We start from the raw sequence: 21,641 nt of genomic DNA on the forward strand, positions 1-21,641 counted from the left end.
TGTGACCAGAGCTGTATACTGTATAGGTGAGCATCCCCGACCTGAGCTATATACTGTGACCAGAGCTGTATACTGCATAGGTGAGCATCCCCGAACTGAGCTGTATACTGTGAGCAGAGCTGTATACTGTATAGGTGAGCATCCCCGACCTGAGCTATATACTGTGACCAGAGTTGTATACTGTATAGGTGAGCATCCCCGGCCTGAGCTATATACTGTGAGCAGAGCTGTATACTGTATAGGTGAGCATCCCCGACCTGAGCTATATACTGTGACCAGAGCTGTATACTGTATAGGTGAGCATCCCCGGCCTGAGCTATATACTGTGAGCAGAGCTGTATACTGTATAGGTGAGCATCCCCGACCTGAGCTGTATACTGTGAGCAGAGCTGTATACTGTATAGGTGAGCATTCCCGACCTGAGCTATATACTGTGACCAGAGCTGTATACTGTATAGGTGAGCATCCCCGGCCTGAGCTATATACTGTGACCAGAGCTGTATACTGTATAGGTGAGCATCCCCGACCTGAGCTATATACTGCGACCAGAGCTGTGTACTGTATAGGTAAGTATCCCCGAACTGAGCTATATACTGCGACCAGAGCTGTATACTGTATAGGTGAGCATCCCCGACCTGAGCTATATACTGCGACCAGAGCTGTATACTGTATAGGTGAGCATCCCCGACCTGAGCTATATACTGCGACCAGAGCTGTATACTGTATAGGTGAGCATCCCCGACCTGAGCTATATACTGCGACCAGAGCTGTATACTGTATAGGTGAGCATCCCCGACCTGAGCTATATACTGCGACCAGAGCTGTATACTGTATAGGTGAGCATCCGCGACCTGAGCTATATACTGCGACCAGAGCTGTGTACTGTATAGGTGAGCATCCCCGACCTGAGCTATATACTGCGACCAGAGCTGTATACTGTATAGGTGAGCATCCCCGAACTGAGCTATATACTGCGACCAGAGCTGTATACTGTATAAGTGAGCATCCCCGACCTGAGCTATATACTGCGACCAGAGCTGTATACTGTATAGGTGAGCATCCCCGACCTGAGCTATATACTGCGACCAGAGCTGTATACTGTATACGTGAGCATCCCCGACCTGAGCTATATACTGTGACCAGAGCTGTATACTGTATAGGTGAGCATCCCCGAACTGAGCTATATACTGTGACCAGAGCTGTATACTGTATAGGTGAGCATCCCCGACTTGAACTATATACTGCGACCAGAGCTGTATACTGTATAGGTGAGCATCCCCGACCTGAGCTATATACTGTGACCAGAGCTGTATACTGTATAGGTGAGCATCCCCGACCTGAGCTATATACTGCGACCAGAGCTGTATACTGTATAGGTGAGCATCCCCGACCTGAGCTATATACTGTGACCAGAGCTGTATACTGTATAGGTGAGCATCCCCGACCTGAGCTATATACTGTGACCAGAGCTGTATACTGTATAGGTGAGCATCCCCGACCTGAGCTATATACTGCGACCAGAGCTGTATACTGTATAGGTGAGCATCCCCGACCTGAGCTATATACTGTGACCAGAGCTGTGTACTGTATAGGTGAGCATCCCCGACCTGAGCTATATACTGTGACCAGAGCTGTATACTGTATAGGTGAGCATCCCCGACCTGAGCTATATACTGTAACCAGAGCTGTATACTGTATAGGTGAGCATCCCCGACCTGAGCTATATACTGTGAGCAGAGCTGTATACTGTATAGGTGAGCATCCCCGACCTGAGCTATATACTGTGAGCAGAGCTGTATACTGTATAGGTGAGCATCCCAGACCTGAGCTATATACTGTAACCAGAGCTGTATACTGTATAGGTGAGCATCCCTGACCTGAGCTATATACTGTGAGCAGAGCTGTATACTGTATAGGTGAGCATCCCCGGCCTGAGCTATATACTGTGAGCAGAGCTGTATACTGTATAGGTGAGCATCCCCGACCAGAGCTATATACTGCGACCAGAGCTGTATACTGTGAGCAGAGCTGTATACTGTATAGGTCAGCATCCCCGGCCTGAGCTATATACTGTGAGCAGAGCTGTATACTGTGAGCAGAGCTGTATACTGTATAGGTGAGCATTCCCAGCCTGAGCTATATACTGTGAGCAGAGCTGTATACTGTGACCAGAGCTGTATACTGTATAGGTGAGCATCCCCGGCCTGAGCTATATACTGTGAGCAGAGCTGTATACTGTGACCAGAGCTGTATACTGTATAGGTGAGCATTCCCAGCCTGAGCTATATACTGTGACCAGAGCTGTATACTGTATAGGTCAGCATCCCCGGCCTGAGCTATATACTGTGAGCAGAGCTGTATACTGTGACCAGAGCTGTATACTGTATAGGTGAGCATCCCCGGCCTGAGCTATATACTGTGAGCAGAGCTGTATACTGTGAGCAGAGCTGTATACTGTATAGGTCAGCATCCCCGGCCTGAGCTATATACTGTGAGCAGAGCTGTATACTGTGAGCAGAGCTGTATACTGTATAGGTCAGCATCCCCGGCCTGAGCTATATACTGTGAGCAGAGCTGTATACTGTGAGCAGAGCTGTATACTGTATAGGTGAGCATTCCCAGCCTGAGCTATATACTGTGACCAGAGCTGTATACTGTATAGGTCAGCATCCCCGGCCTGAGCTATATACTGTGAGCAGAGCTGTATACTGTGACCAGAGCTGTATACTGTATAGGTGAGCATCCCCGGCCTGAGCTATATACTGTGAGCAGAGCTGTATACTGTATAGGTGAGCATCCCCGGCCTGAGCTATATACTGTGACCAGAGCTGTATACTGTATAGGTGAGCATCCCCGACCTGAGCTATATACTGTGACCAGAGCTGTATACTGTTTAGGTGAGCATCCCCGGCCTGAGCTATATACTGTGACCAGAGCTGTATACTGTATAGGTGAGCATCCCCGACCTGAGCTATATACTGTGACCAGAGCTGTATACTGTATAGGTGAGCATCCCCGACCTGAGCTATATACTGTGACCAGAGCTGTATACTGTATAGGTGAGCATCCCCGGCCTGAGCTATATACTGTGACCAGAGCTGTATACTGTATAGGTGAGCATCCCCGACCTGAGCTATATACTGTGACCAGAGCTGTATACTGTATAGGTGAGCATCCCCGACCTGAGCTATATACTGTGACCAGAGCTGTATACTGTATAGGTGAGCATCCCCGACCTGAGCTATATACTGCGACCAGAGCTGTATACTGTATAGGTGAGCATCCCCGACCTGAGCTATATACTGTGAGCAGAGCTGTATATTGTATAGGTGAGCATCCCCGACCTGAGCTATATACTGCGACCAGAGCTGTATACTGTATAGGTGAGCATCCCCAACCTGAGCTATATACTGTGACCAGAGCTGTATACTGTATAGGTGAGCATCCCCGAACTGAGCTATATACTGTGACCAGAGCTGTGTACTGTATAGGTGAGCATCCCCGACCTGAGCTATATACTGTGACCAGAGCTGTATACTGTATAGTTGAGCATCCCCGACCTGAGCTATATACTGCGACCAGAGCTGTATACTGTATAGGTGAGCATCCCCGACCTGAGCTATATACTGTGACCAGAGCTGTGTACTGTATAGGTGAGTATCCCCGAACTGAGCTATATACTGTGACCAGAGCTGTATACTGTATAGGTGAGCATCCCCGACCTGAGCTATATACTGCGACCAGAGCTGTATACTGTATAGGTGAGCATCCCCGACCTGAGCTATATACTGCGACCAGAGCTGTATACTGTATAGGTGAGCATCCCCGACCTGAGCTATATACTGTGACCAGAGCTGTATACTGTATAGGTGAGCATCCCCGACCTGAGCTATATACTGCGACCAGAGCTGTATACTGTATAGGTGAGCATCCCCGACCTGAGCTATATACTGTTACCAGAGCTGTATACTGTATAGGTGAGCATCCCCGACCTGAGCTATATACTGCGACCAGAGCTGTATACTGTATAGGTGAGCATCCCCGACCTGAGCTATATACTGTGACCAGAGCTGTGTACTGTATAGGTGAGCATCCCCGACCTGAGCTATATACTGCGACCAGAGCTGTATACTGTATAGGTGAGCATCCCCGACCTGAGCTATATACTGTGAGCAGAGCTGTATACTGTATAGGTGAGCATCCCCGACCAGAGCTGTATACTGTGACCAGAGCTGTATACTGTGAGCAGAGCTGTATACTGTATAGGTCAGCATCCCCGGCCTGAGCTATATACTGTGAGCAGAGCTGTATACTGTGAGCAGAGCTGTATACTGTATAGGTGAGCATTCCCAGCCTGAGCTATATACTGTGACCAGAGCTGTATACTGTATAGGTGAGCATTCCCAGCCTGAGCTATATACTGTGACCAGAGCTGTATACTGTATAGGTGAGCATCCCCGACCTGAGCTATATACTGCGACCAGAGCTGTATACTGTATAGGTGAGCATCCCCGACCTGAGCTATATACTGTGACCAGAGCTGTATACTGTATAGGTGAGCTATATACTGCGACCAGAGCTGTATACTGTATAGGTGAGCTATATACTGTGACCAGAGCTGTATACTGTATAGGTGAGCATTCCCGACCTGAGCTATATACTGTGACCAGAGCTGTATACTGTATAGGTGAGCATCCCCGACCTGAGCTATATACTGTGACCAGAGCTGTATACTGTATAGGTGAGCATCCCCGACCTGAGCTATATACTGTGAGCAGAGCTGTATACTGTATAGGTGAGCATCCCCGGCCTGAGCTATATACTGTGAGCAGAGCTGTATACTGTATAGGTGAGCATCCCCGACCAGAGCTGTATACTGCGACCAGAGCTGTATACTGTATAGGTCAGCATCCCCGGCCTGAGCTATATACTGTGAGCAGAGCTGTATACTGTGAGCAGAGCTGTATACTGTATAGGTGAGCATTCCCAGCCTGAGCTATATACTGTGACCAGAGCTGTATACTGTATAGGTGAGCATTCCCAGCCTGAGCTATATACTGTGACCAGAGCTGTATACTGTATAGGTGAGCATCCCCGGCCTGAGCTATATACCGTGACCACAGCTATATACTGTATAGGTGAGCATCCCCGACCTGAGCTATATACTGTGACCAGAGCTGTATACTGTATAGGTGAGCATCCCCGACCTGAGCTATATACTGCGACCAGAGCTGTATACTGTATAGGTGAGAATCCCCGACCTGAGCTATATACTGTGACCAGAGCTGTATACTGTATAGGTGAGCATCCCCGACCTGAGCTATATACTGTGACCAGAGCTGTGTACTGTATAGGTGAGCATCCCCGACCTGAGCTATATACTGTGACCAGAGCTGTATACTGTATAGGTGAGCATCCCCGACCTGAGCTATATACTGTGACCAGAGCTGTATACTGTATAGGTGAGCATCCCCGACCTGAGCTATATACTGTGACCAGAGCTGTATACTGTATAGGTGAGCATCCCCGACCTGAGCTATATACTGCGACCAGAGCTGTATACTGTATAGGTGAGCATCCCCGACCTGAGCTATATACTGTGACCAGAGCTGTATACTGTATAGGTGAGCATCCCCGACCTGAGCTATATACTGTGACCAGAGCTGTGTACTGTATAGGTGAGTATCCCCGAACTGAGCTATATACTGCGACCAGAGCTGTATACTGTATAGGTGAGCATCCCCGACCTGAGCTATATACTGCGACCAGAGCTGTATACTGTATAGGTGAGCATCCCCGACCTGAGCTATATACTGTGACCAGAGCTGTATACTGTATAGGTGAGCATCCCCGACCTGAGCTATATACTGTGACCAGAGCTGTGTACTGTATAGGTGAGTATCCCCGAACTGAGCTATATACTGTGACCAGAGCTGTATACTGTATAGGTGAGCATCCCCGACCTGAGCTATATACTGCGACCAGAGCTGTATACTGTATAGGTGAGCATCCCCGACCTGAGCTATATACTATACATCCAAACAAGTTCAAGCTGCCCTGCAGTCCGAGGGTACAACAGTGTCAACCCGTACTATCCGTCGGCGTCTGAATGAAAAGGGACTGTATGGTAGGAGACCCAGGAAGACCCCACTTCTTACCCCGAGACATAAAAAAGCCAGGCTGGAGTTTGCTAAAACTTACCTGAAAAAGCCTAAAATGTTTTGGAAGAATGTTCTCTGGTCAGATGAGACAAAAGTAGAGCTTTTTGGGCAAAGGCATCAACATAGTTTACAGGAGAAAAAAAGAGGCATTCAAAGAAAAGAACCCGGTCCCTACAGTCAAACATGGCGGAGGTTCCCTGATGTTTTGGGGTTGCTTTGCTGCCTCTGGCACTGGACTGCTTGACGGTGTGCATGGCATTATGAAGTCAGAAGACTACCAACAAATTTTGCAGCATAATGTAGGGCCCAGTGTGAGAAAGCTGGGTCTCCCTCAGAGGTCATGGGTCTTCCAGCAGGACAATGACCCAAAACACAATTCAAAAAGCACTAGAAAATGGTTTGAGAGAAAGCACTGGAGACTTCTAAGGTGGCCAGCAATGAGTCCAGACCTGAATCCCATAGAACACCTGTGGAGAGATCTAAAAATGGCAGTTTGGAGAAGGCACCCTTCAAATATCAGGGACCTGGAGCAGTTTGCCAAAGAAGAATGGTCTAAAATTCCAGCAGAGCATTGTAAGAAACTCATTGATGGTTACCGGAAGCGGTTGGTCGCAGTTATTTTGGCTAAAGGTTGTGCAACCAAGTATTAGGCAGAGGGTGCTAATACTTTTGTCTGGCCCATTTTTGGAGTTTTGTGTGAAATGATCAATGTTTTGCTTTTTGCTTCATTCTCTTTTGTGTTTTTTCATTTAAGACAAATTAAATGAAGATAATAATACCAAAGAATTTGTGTTTGCAATCATTTTCAGGAAGAAACTGAGTATTATCTGACAGAATTGCAGGGGTGTCAATACTTTTGGCCAGAACTCTATATACTGTGACCAGAGCTGTATACTGTATAGGTGAGCATCCCCAGCCTGAGCTATATACTGTGAGCAGAGCTGTATACTGTATAGGTGAGCATCCCCAGCCTGAGCTATATACTGTGAGCAGAGCTGTATACTGTATAGGTGAGCATCCCCAGCCTGAACTATATACTGTGAGCAGAGCTGTATACTGTATAGGTGAGCATCCCCGGCCTGAGCTATATACTGTGAGCAGAGCTGTATACTGTATAGGTGAGAATCCCCGACCTGTGCTATATACTGCAACCAGAGCTGTATACTGTATAGGTGAGAATCCCCGACCCGAGCTATATACTGTGACCAGAGCTGTATACTGTGAGCAGAGCTGTATACTGTATAGGTGAGCATCCCCGGCCTGAGCTATATACTGTGAGCAGAGCTGTATACTGTATAGGTGAGAATCCCCGACCTGTGCTATATACTGCAACCAGAGCTGTATATTGTATAGGTGAGAATCCCCGACCCGAGCTATATACTGCAACCAGAGCTGTATACTGTATAGGTGAGCATCCCCGGCCTGAGCTATATACTGTGAGCAGAGCTGTATACTGTATAGGTGAGCATCCCCGGCCTGAGCTATATACTGCAACCAGAGCTGTATACTGTATAGGTGAGAATCCCCGACCTGTGCTATATACTGCAACCAGAGCTGTATATTGTATAGGTGAGAATCCCCGACCCGAGCTATATACTGCAACCAGAGCTGTATACTGTATAGGTGAGCATCCCCGGCCTGAGCTATATACTGTGAGCAGAGCTGTATACTGTATAGGTGAGCATCCCCGGCCTGAGCTATATACTGCAACCAGAGCTGTATATTGTATAGGTGAGAATCCCCGACCCGAGCTATATACTGCGACCAGAGCTGTATACTGTGAGCAGAGCTGTATACTGTATAGGTGAGCATCCCCGGCCTGAGCTATATACTGTGAGCAGAGCTGTATACTGTATAGGTGAGCATTCCCAGCCTGAGCTATATACTGTGACCAGAGCTGTATACTGTATAGGTGAGCATTCCCAGCCTGAGCTATATACTGTGACCAGAGCTGTATACTGTATAGGTGAGCATCCCCGGCCTGAGCTATATACCGTGACCACAGCTATATACTGTATAGGTGAGCATCCCCGACCTGAGCTATATACTGTGACCAGAGCTGTATACTGTATAGGTGAGCATCCCCGACCTGAGCTATATACTGCGACCAGAGCTGTATACTGTATAGGTGAGCATCCCCAGCCTGAGCTATACACTGCGACCAGAGCTGTATACTGTATAGGTGAGCATCCCTGACCTGAGCCATATACCGTGACCAGAGCTGTATACTGTATAGGTGAGCATCCCCGACCTGAGCTATATACTGTGACCAGAGCTGTATACTGTATAGGTGAGCATCCCCAGCCTTAGCTATACACTGCGACCAGAGCTGTATACTGTATAGGTGAGCATCCCCGACCTGAGCCATATACCGTGACCAGAGCTGTATACTGTATAGGTGAGCATCCCCGGCCTGAGCCATATACTGCGACCAGAGCTGTATACTGTATAGGTGAGCATCCCCGACCTGAGCCATATACTGTGACCAGAGCTGTGTACTGTATTGGTGAGCATCCCCGACCTGAGCCATATACCGTGACCAGAGCTGTATACTGTATAGGTGAGCATCCCCGACCTGATCTATATACTGTGACCAGAGCTGTATACTGTATAGGTGAGCATCCCCGACCTGAGCCATATACTGCGACCAGAGCTGTATACTGTATAGGTGAGCATCCCCGACCTGAGCCATATACTGTGACCAGAGCTGTATACTGTATAGGTGAGCATCCCCGACCTGATCTATATACTGTGACCAGAGCTGTATACTGTATAGGTGAGCATCCCCGGCCTGAGCCATATACTGCGACCAGAGCTGTATACTGTATAGGTGAGCATCCCCGACCTGATCTATATACTGTGACCAGAGCTGTATACTGTATAGGTGAGCATCCCCGGCCTGAGCCATATACTGCGACCAGAGCTGTATACTGTATAGGTGAGCATCCCCGACCTGATCTATATACTGCGACCAGAGCTGTATACTGTATAGGTGAGCATCCCCGGCCTGAGCCATATACTGCGACCAGAGCTGTATACTGTATAGGTGAGCATCCCTGACCTGAGCCATATACCGTGACCAGAGCTGTATACTGTATAGGTGAGCATCCCCGACCTGAGCTATATACTGTGACCAGAGCTGTATACTGTATAGGTGAGCATCCCCAGCCTTAGCTATACACTGCGACCAGAGCTGTATACTGTATAGGTGAGCATCCCCGACCTGAGCCATATACCGTGACCAGAGCTGTATACTGTATAGGTGAGCATCCCCGGCCTGAGCCATATACTGCGACCAGAGCTGTATACTGTATAGGTGAGCATCCCCGACCTGAGCCATATACTGTGACCAGAGCTGTGTACTGTATTGGTGAGCATCCCCGACCTGAGCCATATACCGTGACCAGAGCTGTATACTGTATAGGTGAGCATCCCCGACCTGATCTATATACTGTGACCAGAGCTGTATACTGTATAGGTGAGCATCCCCGGCCTGAGCCATATACTGCGACCAGAGCTGTATACTGTATAGGTGAGCATCCCCGACCTGAGCCATATACCGTGACCAGAGCTGTATACTGTATAGGTGAGCATCCCCGACCTGATCTATATACTGTGACCAGAGCTGTATACTGTATAGGTGAGCATCCCCGGCCTGAGCCATATACTGCGACCAGAGCTGTATACTGTATAGGTGAGCATCCCCGACCTGATCTATATACTGTGACCAGAGCTGTATACTGTATAGGTGAGCATCCCCGGCCTGAGCCATATACTACGACCAGAGCTGTATACTGTATAGGTGAGCATCCCCGACCTGATCTATATACTGCGACCAGAGCTGTATACTGTATAGGTGAGCATCCCCGGCCTGAGCCATATACTGCGACCAGAGCTGTATACTGTATAGGTGAGCATCCCCGACCTGAGCCATATACTGTGACCAGAGCTGTGTACTGTATAGGTGAGCATCCCCGACCTGAGCCATATACTGTGACCAGAGCTGTGTACTGTATAGGTGAGCATCCCCGACCTGAGCCATATACTGCGACCAGAGCTGTATACTGTATAGGTAAGCATCCCCGACCTGAGCCATATACTGTGACCAGAGCTGTACACTATATAGGTGAGCATCCCCGACCTGAGCCATATACTGTGACCAGAGCTGTGTACTGTATAGGTGAGCATCCCCGACCTGAGCCATATACTGCGACCAGAGCTGTATACTGTATAGGTAAGCATCCCCGACCTGAGCTATATACTGCGACCAGAGCTGTATACTGTATAGGTGAGCATCCCCGGCCTGAGCCATATACTGCGACCAGAGCTGTATACTGTATAGGTGAGCATCCCCGACCTGAGCTATATACTGTGACCAGAGCTGTATACTGTATAGGTGAGCATCCCCGGCCTGAGCCATATACTGCGACCAGAGCTGTATACTGTATAGGTGAGCATCCCAGACCTGAGCTATATACTGTGACCAGAGCTGTATACTGTATAGGTGAGCATCCCCGACCTGAGCCATATACTGCGACCAGAGCTGTATACTGTATAGGTGAGCATCCCCGACCTGAGCTATATACTGTGACCAGAACTGTATACTGTATAGGTGAGCATCCCCGACCCGAGCTATATACTGTGACCAGAGCTGTATACTGTATAGGTGAGCATCCCCGACCTGAACCATATACTGCGACCAGAGCTGTATACTGTATAGGTGAGCATCCCCGACCTGAGCCATATACTGCGACCAGAGCTGTATACTGTATAGGTGAGCATCCCCGACCTGAGCTATATACTGTGACCAGAACTGTATACTGTATAGGTGAGCATCCCCGACCCGAGCTATATACTGTGACCAGAGCTGTATACTGTATAGGTGAGCATCCCCGACCTGAGCCATATACTGCGACCAGAGCTGTATACTGTATAGGTGAGCATCCCCGACCCGAGCTATATACTGCGACCAGAGCTGTATACTGTGAGCAGAGCTGTATACTGTGTAGGTCTGCATCCCCGGCCTGAGCTATATACTGTGACCAGAGCTGTATACTGTATAGATGAGCATCCCCGACCTGAGCTGTATACTGTGACCAGAGCTGTATACTGTATAGGTGAGCATCCCTGACCTGAGCTATATACTGTGACCAGAGCTGTATACTATATAGGTGAGCATCCCTGACCTGAGCTATATACTGTGACCAGAGCTGTATACTATATAGGTGAGCATCCTCGGCCTGAGCTATATACTGTGACCAGAGCTGTATACTGTATAGGTGAGCATCCCCGACCTGAGCTGTATACTGTGACCAGAGCTGTATACTGTATAGGTGAGCATCCCTGAGCTGTATACTGTGACCAGAGCTGTATACTATATAGGTGAGCATCCCTGACCTGAGCTATATACTGTGACCAGAGCTGTATACTATATAGGTGAGCATCCTCGGCCTGAGCTATATACTGTGACCAGAGCTGTATACTGTATAGGTGAGCATCCCCGACCTGAGCTGTATACTGTGACCAGAGCTGTATACTGTATAGGTGAGCATCCCTGAGCTGTATACTGTGACCAGAGCTGTATACTATATAGGTGAGCATCCCTGACCTGAGCTATATACTGTGACCAGAGCTGTATACTATATAGGTGAGCATCCTCGGCCTGAGCTATATACTGTGACCAGAGCTGTATACTGTATAGGTGAGCATCCCCGGCCTGAGCTGTATACTGTGACCAGAGCTGTATACTGTATAGGTGAGCATCCCCGACCTGAGCTATATACTGTGAGCAGAGCTGTATACTGTATAGGTGAGCATCCCTGACCTGAGCTATATACCGTGAGCAGAGCTGTATACTGTATAGGTGAGCATCCCTGACTTGAGCTATATTCTGTGACCAGAGCTGTATACTGTATAGGTGAGCATCCCCGACCTTAGCTATATACAGTGAGCAGAGCTGTATACTGTATAGGTGAGCATCCCCGACCTGAGCTATATACTGTGACCAGAGCTGTATACTGTATAGGTGAGCATCCCCGACCTGAGCTATATACTGTGATCAGAGCTGTATACTGTATAGGTGAGCATCCCCGACCTGAGCTATATACTGTGACCAGAGCTGTATACTGTATAGGTGAGCATCCCCGACCTGAGCTATATACTGTGACCAGAGCTGTATACTGTATAGGTGAGCATCCCCGACCTGAGCTATATACTGTGACCAGAGCTGTATACTGTATAGGTGAGCATTCCCGACCTGAGCTATATACTGTGACCAGAGCTGTATACTGTATAGGTGAGCATCCCCGACCTGAGCTATATACTGTGATCAGAGCTGTATACTGTATAGGTGAGCATCCCCGACCTGAGCTATATACTGTGACCAGAGCTGTATACTGTATAGGTGAGCATTCCCGACCTGAGCTATATACTGTGACCAGAGCTGTATACTGTATAGGTGAGCATCCCCGACCTGAGCTATATACTGCGACCAGAGCTGTATACTGTATAGGTGAGCATCCCCGACCTGAGCTATATACTGTGACCAGAGCTGTATACTGTATAGGTGAGCATCCCCGGCCTGAGCTATATACTGTGAGCAGAGCTGTATACTGTATAGGTGAGAATCCCCGACCTGAGCTATATACTGTGACCAGAGCTGTATACTGTATAGGTGAGCATCCCCGACCTGAGCTATATACTGTGACCAGAGCTGTATACTGTATAGGTGAGCATCCCCGACCTGAGTTATATACTGTGAGCAGAGCTGTATACTGTATAGGTGAGCATCCCCGACCTGAGCTATATACTGTGAGCAGAGCTGTATACTGTATAGGTGAGCATCCCCGACCTGAGCTATATACTGTGAGCAGAGCTGTATACTGTATAGGTGAGCATCCCCGACCTGAGCTATATACTGTGAGCAGAGCTGTATACTGTATAGGTGAGCATCCCCGACCTGAGCTATATACTGTGACCAGAGCTGTATACTGTATAGGTGAGAATCCCCGACCTGAGCTATATAATGTGACCAGAGCTGTATACTGTATAGGTGAGCATCCCCGGCCTGAGCTATATACTGTGACCAGAGCTGTATACTGTATAGGTGAGCATCCACGACCTGAGCTATATACTGTGACTAGAGCTGTATACTGTATAGGTGAGCATCCCCGACCTGAGCTATATACTGTGACCAGAGCTGTATACTGTATAGGTGAGCATCCCCGACCTGAGCTATATACTGTGACTAGAGCTGTATACTGTATAGGTGAGCATCCCCGACCTGAGCTATATACTGTGAGCAGAGCTGTATACTGTATAGGTGAGAATCCCCGACCTGAGCTATATACTGTGACCAGAGCTGTATACTGTATAGGTGAGCATCCCCGACCTGAGCTATATACTGTGACTAGAGCTGTATACTGTATAGGTGAGCATCCCCGACCTGAGCTGTATACTGTATAGGTGAGCATCCCCGACCTGAGCTATATACTGTGAGCAGAGCTGTATACTGTATAGGTGAGCATCCCCGACCTGAGCTATATACTGTGACCAGAGCTGTATACTGTATAGGTGAGCATCCCCGACCTGAGCTATATACTGTGACCAGAGCTGTATACTGTATAGGTGAGCATCCCCGGCATGAGGTATATACTGTGACCAGAGCTGTATACTGTATAGGTGAGCATCCCCGACCTGAGCTATATACTGTGACCAGAGCTGTATACTGTATAGGTGAGCATCCCCGACCTGAGCTATATACTGTGACCAGAGCTGTATACTGTATAGGTGAGCATCCCCGGCATGAGGTATATACTGTGACTAGAGCTGTATACTGTATAGGTGAGCATCCCCGACCTGAGCTATATACTGTGAGCAGAGCTGTATACTGTATAGGTGAGAATCCCCGACCTGAGCTATATACTGTGACCAGAGCTGTATACTGTATAGGTGAGCATCCCCGACCTGAGCTATATACTGTGACTAGAGCTGTATACTGTATAGGTGAGCATCCCCGACCTGAGCTGTATACTGTATAGGTGAGCATCCCCGACCTGAGCTATATACTGTGACCAGAGCTGTATACTGTATAGGTGAGCATCCCCGACCTGAGCTATATACTGTGAGCAGAGCTGTATACTGTATAGGTGAGCATCCCCGACCTGAGCTATATACTGTGACCAGAGCTGTATACTGTATAGGTGAGCATCCCCGACCTGAGCTATATACTGTGACTAGAGCTGTATACTGTATAGGTGGGCATCCCCGACCTGAGCTATATACTGTGACCAGAGCTGTATACTGTATAGGTGAGCATCCCCGACCTGAGCTATATACTGTGACCAGAGCTGTATACTGTATAGGTGAGCATCCCCGACCTGAGCTGTATACTGGGATTCTTCTGTATACACTGGGTCTGTGGTACCTGCGCTATATACTCTAGTGTCTTTGTTATGCTCCTTTCTGCCATGTGAGTGAAATCTTTCTTTCTTTTTCTTATTCTAGAGATGGAGCCCGCAGCCAGTGATGGCGTCCAGCAGCAGTTACAGGTCAATATAGTAGCAGTGTAAGGTAGCTATAATGTGTGTGTGTGTGTGTGTGTGAAAATGACGGCGGTAAGCGTGGACTGCGCATGTGCCGGTGCCAGAACCCGCCGTGTCCTGACGTCACATAAAGGCGCAAGACCCCGCGGCAACATCAGCTCGGTAAGGTGTTGCAGAGCTCGCGGTATGCGTTCAGTGCTTACGCATACCGCGATCTCTTGGGGGGTGGGCCTCGCTCTGTCTGGAGCAAGAGTGCGCTGGCGCGTCGCGGAGGCTATAGAGGCTTCAGACAGTGCCGCTTAGCCCGGTATATTATAGATTTCCTGTATATTTTCAGGTCTGTAGCAGTATATACAGGGTGCAGTCTCTTAGTACGGTATATGGGTAGAATATTGGAGTACAGACCTCACAGGATTGGCGCTGTCAGAGTATCGCGATTGTCCCATGTATCCATTTTGCATTTAACCCTTTAGTGTGTAGGCCTGCTTTGGCCTTTTAAGGAGTCCTCCGGAGAATAGAAGTTAGCCTTTATTCGTAGGACAGGGGCTGACTAGCAGATCTGTGCGCCCGCTCCCACCCTCCCCGATCACCAGCGTGGGGGCTCTGGCAGGCTGAATGGCATGCGCTGTGCGGTCAGTGCCCCATTGATTCCTATGGGAGCCGTGGCCATCTTGCTATTGTCGCTTCCATAGGAATGAATGGATCTCTTGCCGCTCGCGCTGCCAGTACTCGGGCCAGAGCCCCCGTGCTGACGATCGTTGCGGGTGTGAACGGGCAGACCCACACCAATCTGTTAACCCCCTATCCTCCAAAGTACCCCTTTAATGACCAAGCCAAATTTTGGCGATCTGGTGTGCCACTTTAACAGACAGTGACTCCGTAAAGATTTTGCGCATTAGTGTAACTCTGACTTTGTTTTTGTCACATTTTGTACTTTATTCAGGTGGTAGAATTACATCGATACGATTTGCACATATTTATTAAAAACGCCAAAATTGTAGAAAATTGATCAGATTTTATATTTTCCCTGCTGTGGATGGCAGTAAGTGGCGCATCTGCGTACAAGCCGTACAAATATCGTAGATCTTTCCATCTGGTGACTTTACTTTGGATGCAGATTTGCTGAAATGTTTACATTTGGTTTTTTTTAGAAATTTCGCCGACTTCCAAAATTACCAAACGTTTTTATCATTTTGATCATTTTTGTTTTTCCCTCTAAGGCTTTATTCAGACTAGCGCTTTATCCACAGATTATGGCGGCGCTCAGCGCAGGCGACATCGCCAGGAAAAAACCTGCGGTAAATGGATCTCGGGTGCCCAAAGCGGCGGTCGTGCCGGTCCCCCCATTATCTAGTGCTGCGACTCTGGCATCACCACCCGCACCCCGGCTGGAGCCCGATTATGGGGCGTAAATAACGAGCTTCTACTCGGGGCCATCCACTCCACCATCCTGCATTATTGCCTTCCATGTCCTGCGAGCCTGGTGGGTTTCCCGCGGAAGGAATGTCATTGCTGTCCAGCTCCGGTCTTTCCTCTTCCGTTGATCCGCGGGTCCGTGTGGTCTGGTTTTGTCCTCTAAATGAACAGGCATGTCCGTTCTTTTAGCTAATACTTGGCCTGAGGCTCAGTAGGAGTCTGTGGCCTCGTGGAAAACAATACGCTCCGATTACGGAGCCACCGTCAACACCGGCACTATACCATCCCATGCTGATCAGTACGGAATAGATTATATGCAGTAGTGGAGGATGGAGGGCTGGTAGTGTGCGGCGCCACCGGAGGGTGGTCGCACCCAATCTCCAGCACAGGCCTCAAGTCGCAGTCTTTGCTGCCGGCTGTGACTGCACGGAGGTGGGTGGGCAGGCAGCGGCGGGATCCGGCACGTGTGGTCAGGAGGTGGGTCCTGGCGGGGGTCCGACCCCCTTATTACACCCCTCTCATTACACCCCCCTCTCATTACACCCCCCTCTCATTACACCCCCCTCTCATTACACCCCCCTCTCATTACACCCCCCTCTCATTACACCCCCCTCTCATTACACCCCCCTCTCATTACACCCCCCTCTCATTACACCCCCTCTTTACAACCCTTTCTCAGCCTCGTGATCACAGCTGCATCCTGGATCAGAGCGACATCACTCGGGTGTTCCAATGGTGGTCGGCGTACTTCTGGTGCGGCGCAGTGGATTGTGGGATTTGGGGACATCCAGACGGAAGTGGATGATGGACAATTTAAGGCAAATATATATATATATATATATAGTACAGACCAAAAGTTTGGACACAGCTTCTCATTCAGAGTTTTCTTTATTTTCATGACTATGAAAATTGTAGATTCACTTTGAATAAACTATGGAGCAGCATATGGGGCGTAATCTATGGAATATTTTTTGGGGCCATAACCTATATGGAGCATCTTATGGGGCCATTATTAAGCTTTGTGCAGCATTATATGGGGCTCCTGATTCAATATGGATATTCAAAAACATTTAACCTACTGATGTCTCAATTAATTTTACTTTTATTGGTATCTATTTTTATTTTTGAAATTTACCAGTAGGTTTCCACCCTAGGCTTATACGTGAGTCAATAAGTTTTCCCACTTTTTTTGTGGCAAAATTAGGGGGGTCGGCTTTCACACTTGCGCCTTTTTGCGCAGCGTATCGAGCGCACATGAAACGCATGTCAAAAGCACATGCAAACGCTGCAGGTTTTTTTGTAGCATTATTGCGCGCATTACGACAAAAAAATCGCAGCGTTTTTCATGTGTTTCCATTTTTTATGCGCAATGGTGTCACTTCACAGGAGGAAAATCCTTGAAAAATTCTTGCAAAACACTCCACCAATGGGACAGCAGTGGGCGTGTCTTATGGAAATTCTTTATATAGACCCTGTTTACAGCTGAATTCTTCACATTTAATAGTTAAATTATGATGGTACAAAATAGGCAAGGTAACAATAGATATGCCTTGCACTCAACACCATCCTCTATGCCGGGGTTTCCAAAATCTAGTCCTAAATGTCCACCAACAGATCATGTTTTAACCCCTTCACCCCCAAGGGTGGTTTGCACCTTCATGACCGGGCCAGTTTTTTACAATTCTGACCACTGTCCCTTTATGAGGCCATAACTCTGGAACGCTTCCATGGATCCCGGTGATTCTGACAATGTTTTCTCGTGACATATTGTACTTCATGTTAGTGGTAAAATTTCATCCAAATAACTTGCGTTTATTTGTTAAAAAAACGGAAATTTGGCGAAAATTTTGAAAATTTCGCAATTTTCCAACTTTGAATTTTTATGCCCTTAAATCACAGCGATACGGCACACAAAAAACTTAATAAATAACATTTCCCACATGTTTACTTTACATCAGCACAATTTTGGAACCAAAATTTTTTTTTGTTAGGAAGTTATAAGGGTTAAAAGTTGACCAGCGATTTCTCATTTTTGCAACACCATTTTATTTTTAGGACCACATCACATTTGAAGCCACTTTGAGGGGTCTATATGATAGAAAATACCCAAAAGTTACACCATTCTAAAAACTGCACCACTCAAGGTACTCAAAACCACATTCAAGAAGTTTATTAACCCTTCAGGTGCTTCACAGGAATTTTTTTGAATATTTAAAAAAAAAATGAACATTTAACTTTATTTTCACAAAAGAAAATACTTCAGGTTCAATTTTCTTTATTTTACCAAAGGTAACAGGAGAAATTGGACTGCAAAAGTTATTGTTCAATTTGTCCTGAGTACGCTGATACACCACATGTGGGGGTAAACCACTATTTGGGCGCATGGCAGAGCTCTGAAGGGAAGCAGCGCCATTTGACGTTTTTGGCTGGAATTGAGATCGGACACCATGTCGCGATTGGAAAACCCCTGATGTACCTAAACAGTGGAAACCCCCCACAAATGACACCATTTTGGAAACTAGACCCCCCAAGGAGCTTATCTAGATGTGTGGTGAGCACTTTGAACCCCCCAGTAATTCACAGAAGTTTATAACGCCCAGGCGTGAAAATAAAAAATTCGTATTTTACTCTTCGCCACGACAGCACCCACTGGAGGTATCGGATCCGCCCATTTGGAACAGGAAACCCTACAGGAAAGATAAAAGGGGCGGTCCGCCTTTCCTCCTCAGTTTTGGTTTCCTGTTCCAAATGGAGCAGGATCCTGCAGGATCTTACCTGGGCCATGCATCCGCCTGTGCGGTCTCTTCGGGAACGGCAGGGGCTGCGGTCCGGAAGCAGCGTCGGGGGAGACTCCGTTTGACGGCTCCCCCCTCGTCTGGTGGCATAGTGGTAATGGCCGGGTCCGGGGAGGGCCGCCCGGTCTTACCAGGGAGCGGGGCCGGTCTGGCATCCGGGAGATTCCCCCCCCCCATCCCCATCGGTGGGGGTATAACGTGGATGGTGAGGCCATGTGCGCGCGAGCCGCGCGTGTCAATAGCGGTGGCGCGGGAGCAGGCCGGCGCCCGACGCTCCTATACCCCGGAAGTAATGGTTGAACTTCCGGGGTAAGATGGCGATGACGCGGCGCATGCGCCCTGTGACAGGGCGGCTTCCCGGGGTACGGTAAGTGTACAGATAAAACAGCGCTGCAACGTTGGAACATGTCGTCCCCCGCAGAGTCCCAGACCCCAGCAGGGGATTCAGCTGGGGGCAACTCCACCAGGGACCGCAGCGCCAGGACAGAGACTGCCCGCAGGAGCGAGGCAGCAGAAACCCGATCCAAACCGTCTCAGCCATCCGAACCGGTATTAAGCTTCACTGGGTGAGTGTGCAAAGCAGATGCTCTACCTATTAAGCTAACCTCCTCTCCTCCCCCCCCCCCCCCTCTTTACCTTTGACCTCCCACTTCAGTCAAAGAAAAAAGGAAAAACAAAACATAAAGAATGCGCATTATGTTCAGAGCCTCTCCCTGACTCCTACCCCAAAAAACTCTGCAAACAATGCATTAAAGAGACCAGGCAGGGGTCGACGATATCTTCTAAGGATATCCGAGCCATAATTAGGGAGGAAATACAAGCCATCAACCGCGCCAGCACTCCCGCAGAGTCCAGTCATAGAAAACAGGTTATTGTTAGTTCAGAGTCAGAGGAAGAACAGGAGTTAATCTCAGGCTCCGCATCCACGTCCTCATCGTCATCCTCGGAGGTGGAAGGACGCGCATGTTTTCCACTGGACAGCGTAGATAACCTGGTAAAAGCGGTTAGAAATACTATGGGGTGTGAAGAGGAAAGGGGAGCCCAGACCGCGCAGGACATTATGTTTGCGGGATTGGCAGAGAAAAAGAGGAGATCATTTCCAGTGATACCGGCAATTAAAGATCTCATCAAAAGAGAGTGGGAAAAACACGACCAGAGGGGTTTTCTCCCATCCGCTTCAAAACGGAAGTACCCGTTCACTGATGAAGATCTATTAAAATGGTCTAAAATACCAAAGGTGGACGCTGTCATATCCTCCACTTCCAAACAAACCTCGATCCCGGTCGAGGACGCAGGATTGTTAGCAGACCCATTGGACCGAAAGGCTGAATCTTCGCTCAAAAGGTCCTGGGAGTCCACCACCGGGGTATTCAAACCCGCAATAGCCAGCACATGTACTGCTAGGTCAATGCTGGTATGGCTAGATCAATTAGACCAGCAGATTGAGCAAAGAGTGTCAAGGGAGAAACTGCGTGCAGCCATCCCGTTGATAAGAGGTGCAGCTGCCTTTATGGCAGACGCTTCAGCGGACACCCTAAGACTGGCAGCGAGGTCGGCAGCCCTGGTGAATAACGCCAGACGCGCGCTGTGGATAAAGAGCTGGAAAGGGGACGCACAATCAAAATCCAAAATTAGTGCAACCCCATGCGAGGGTGAGTTCCTCTTCGGAAAAGCCTTAGACGAAATTCTCGCCAAGGCAAAAGAAAGGAAAAAGGCCTTCAGTGATTCTCCCATTCCGTTTTATAGGAAAACCTTTAAAAGACGGCCATTCGGGAGAAGAAGGCAATCGGACAGAACGAACAGATGGGCCACGAAAGACGAAAAGCAGAAGGGTACCATCTTCAGAGGGCCAACATATAGGAGAGAAAAAAATTAAAAGTTTGGACCCACCAGTTGGGGGTAGATTAAAATTTTTTTTTACCAAGTGGCAACAGATTACGTTAAACCCATGGATTTTGAATATAATCAAGGAAGGAATAAAGATTGAATTCCTTCGGATCCCCTATGAGTTCTTTGTTATAACTCGCCTTAATTCCTCACTTCAGCAAAAGGCTCTCGAAGACGAGATTCGAGTCCTGCTAGCTAAAAAAGTTTTAGTTGACGTCCCTGAGGAACAACAGGGTAGAGGCTTTTACTCTCCCCTGTTTTTGGTGTCTAAACCAGACGGTACATTTAGAACCATTATTAATTTAAAGAAGCTAAATTCATTTATAAAAAATTATAAGTTCAAAATGGAATCGATCAGATCCACTATAAAGCTTCTGTTCCCAAATTGCGTAATGGCAGGGATTGATTTAAAAGATGCTTATTATCATCTCCCTATACACAACAGATTCCAGAAATACCTAAGAGTCGCAGTGGAAGTCGAGGGCAGGATTCGTCATTTCCAATACGCGGCCATGCCCTTCGGGCTTTCCACGGCACCGAGAATATTTACCAAGGTGATGGCAGAAGTGATGGCCTACCTTCGCCAAAAGGACACACTAATTGTGCCATATCTAGACGACTTCCTAGTAATTGGGAATTCAGTCAAACAATGTACTGAACGCGTGACTGACGCAATCTCCTCTTTTCAGAGCCTTGGCTGGATCATCAATATCCAAAAGTCCAGACTCGATCCGCAATCTCTCCAGACATTTCTAGGATTTCAACTAGATTCCTTGACCCAGAGATGTCTACTACCCCAGGTAAAAATCATCCTCACAAAACAAAAAATACAAGCAGCT

General features: G+C 48.0%; 1 protein-coding gene across 6 annotated transcripts in view; it reads left to right on the top strand.

Annotated features, from left to right (window-relative positions):
* The window catches only part of LOC141072630 (uncharacterized), a 40,214-nt gene that overhangs the window by 3,297 nt on the left and 15,276 nt on the right, over positions 1–21,641 (top strand). For 3 of the 6 annotated variants that reach the window (XM_073559920.1, XM_073559923.1, XM_073559924.1), the window contains exon 2: positions 14,667–14,710. In XM_073559920.1, coding sequence (XP_073416021.1) covers positions 14,667–14,710 — 44 coding nt within the window. Of the gene's footprint in view, positions 1–11,185; positions 11,222–14,663; positions 14,711–16,799; positions 16,939–21,641 lie in introns of those variants that run through there. The other 3 variants (XM_073559922.1, XM_073559921.1, XM_073559925.1) reach the window with 2 other exon arrangements.

This window comes from Dendrobates tinctorius, unplaced genomic scaffold (genome assembly GCF_039654945.1).
Source record: "Dendrobates tinctorius isolate UK_male_01 unplaced genomic scaffold, ASM3965494v1 ptg000282l, whole genome shotgun sequence".
Lineage (NCBI taxonomy): Eukaryota > Metazoa > Chordata > Amphibia > Anura > Dendrobatidae > Dendrobates > Dendrobates tinctorius.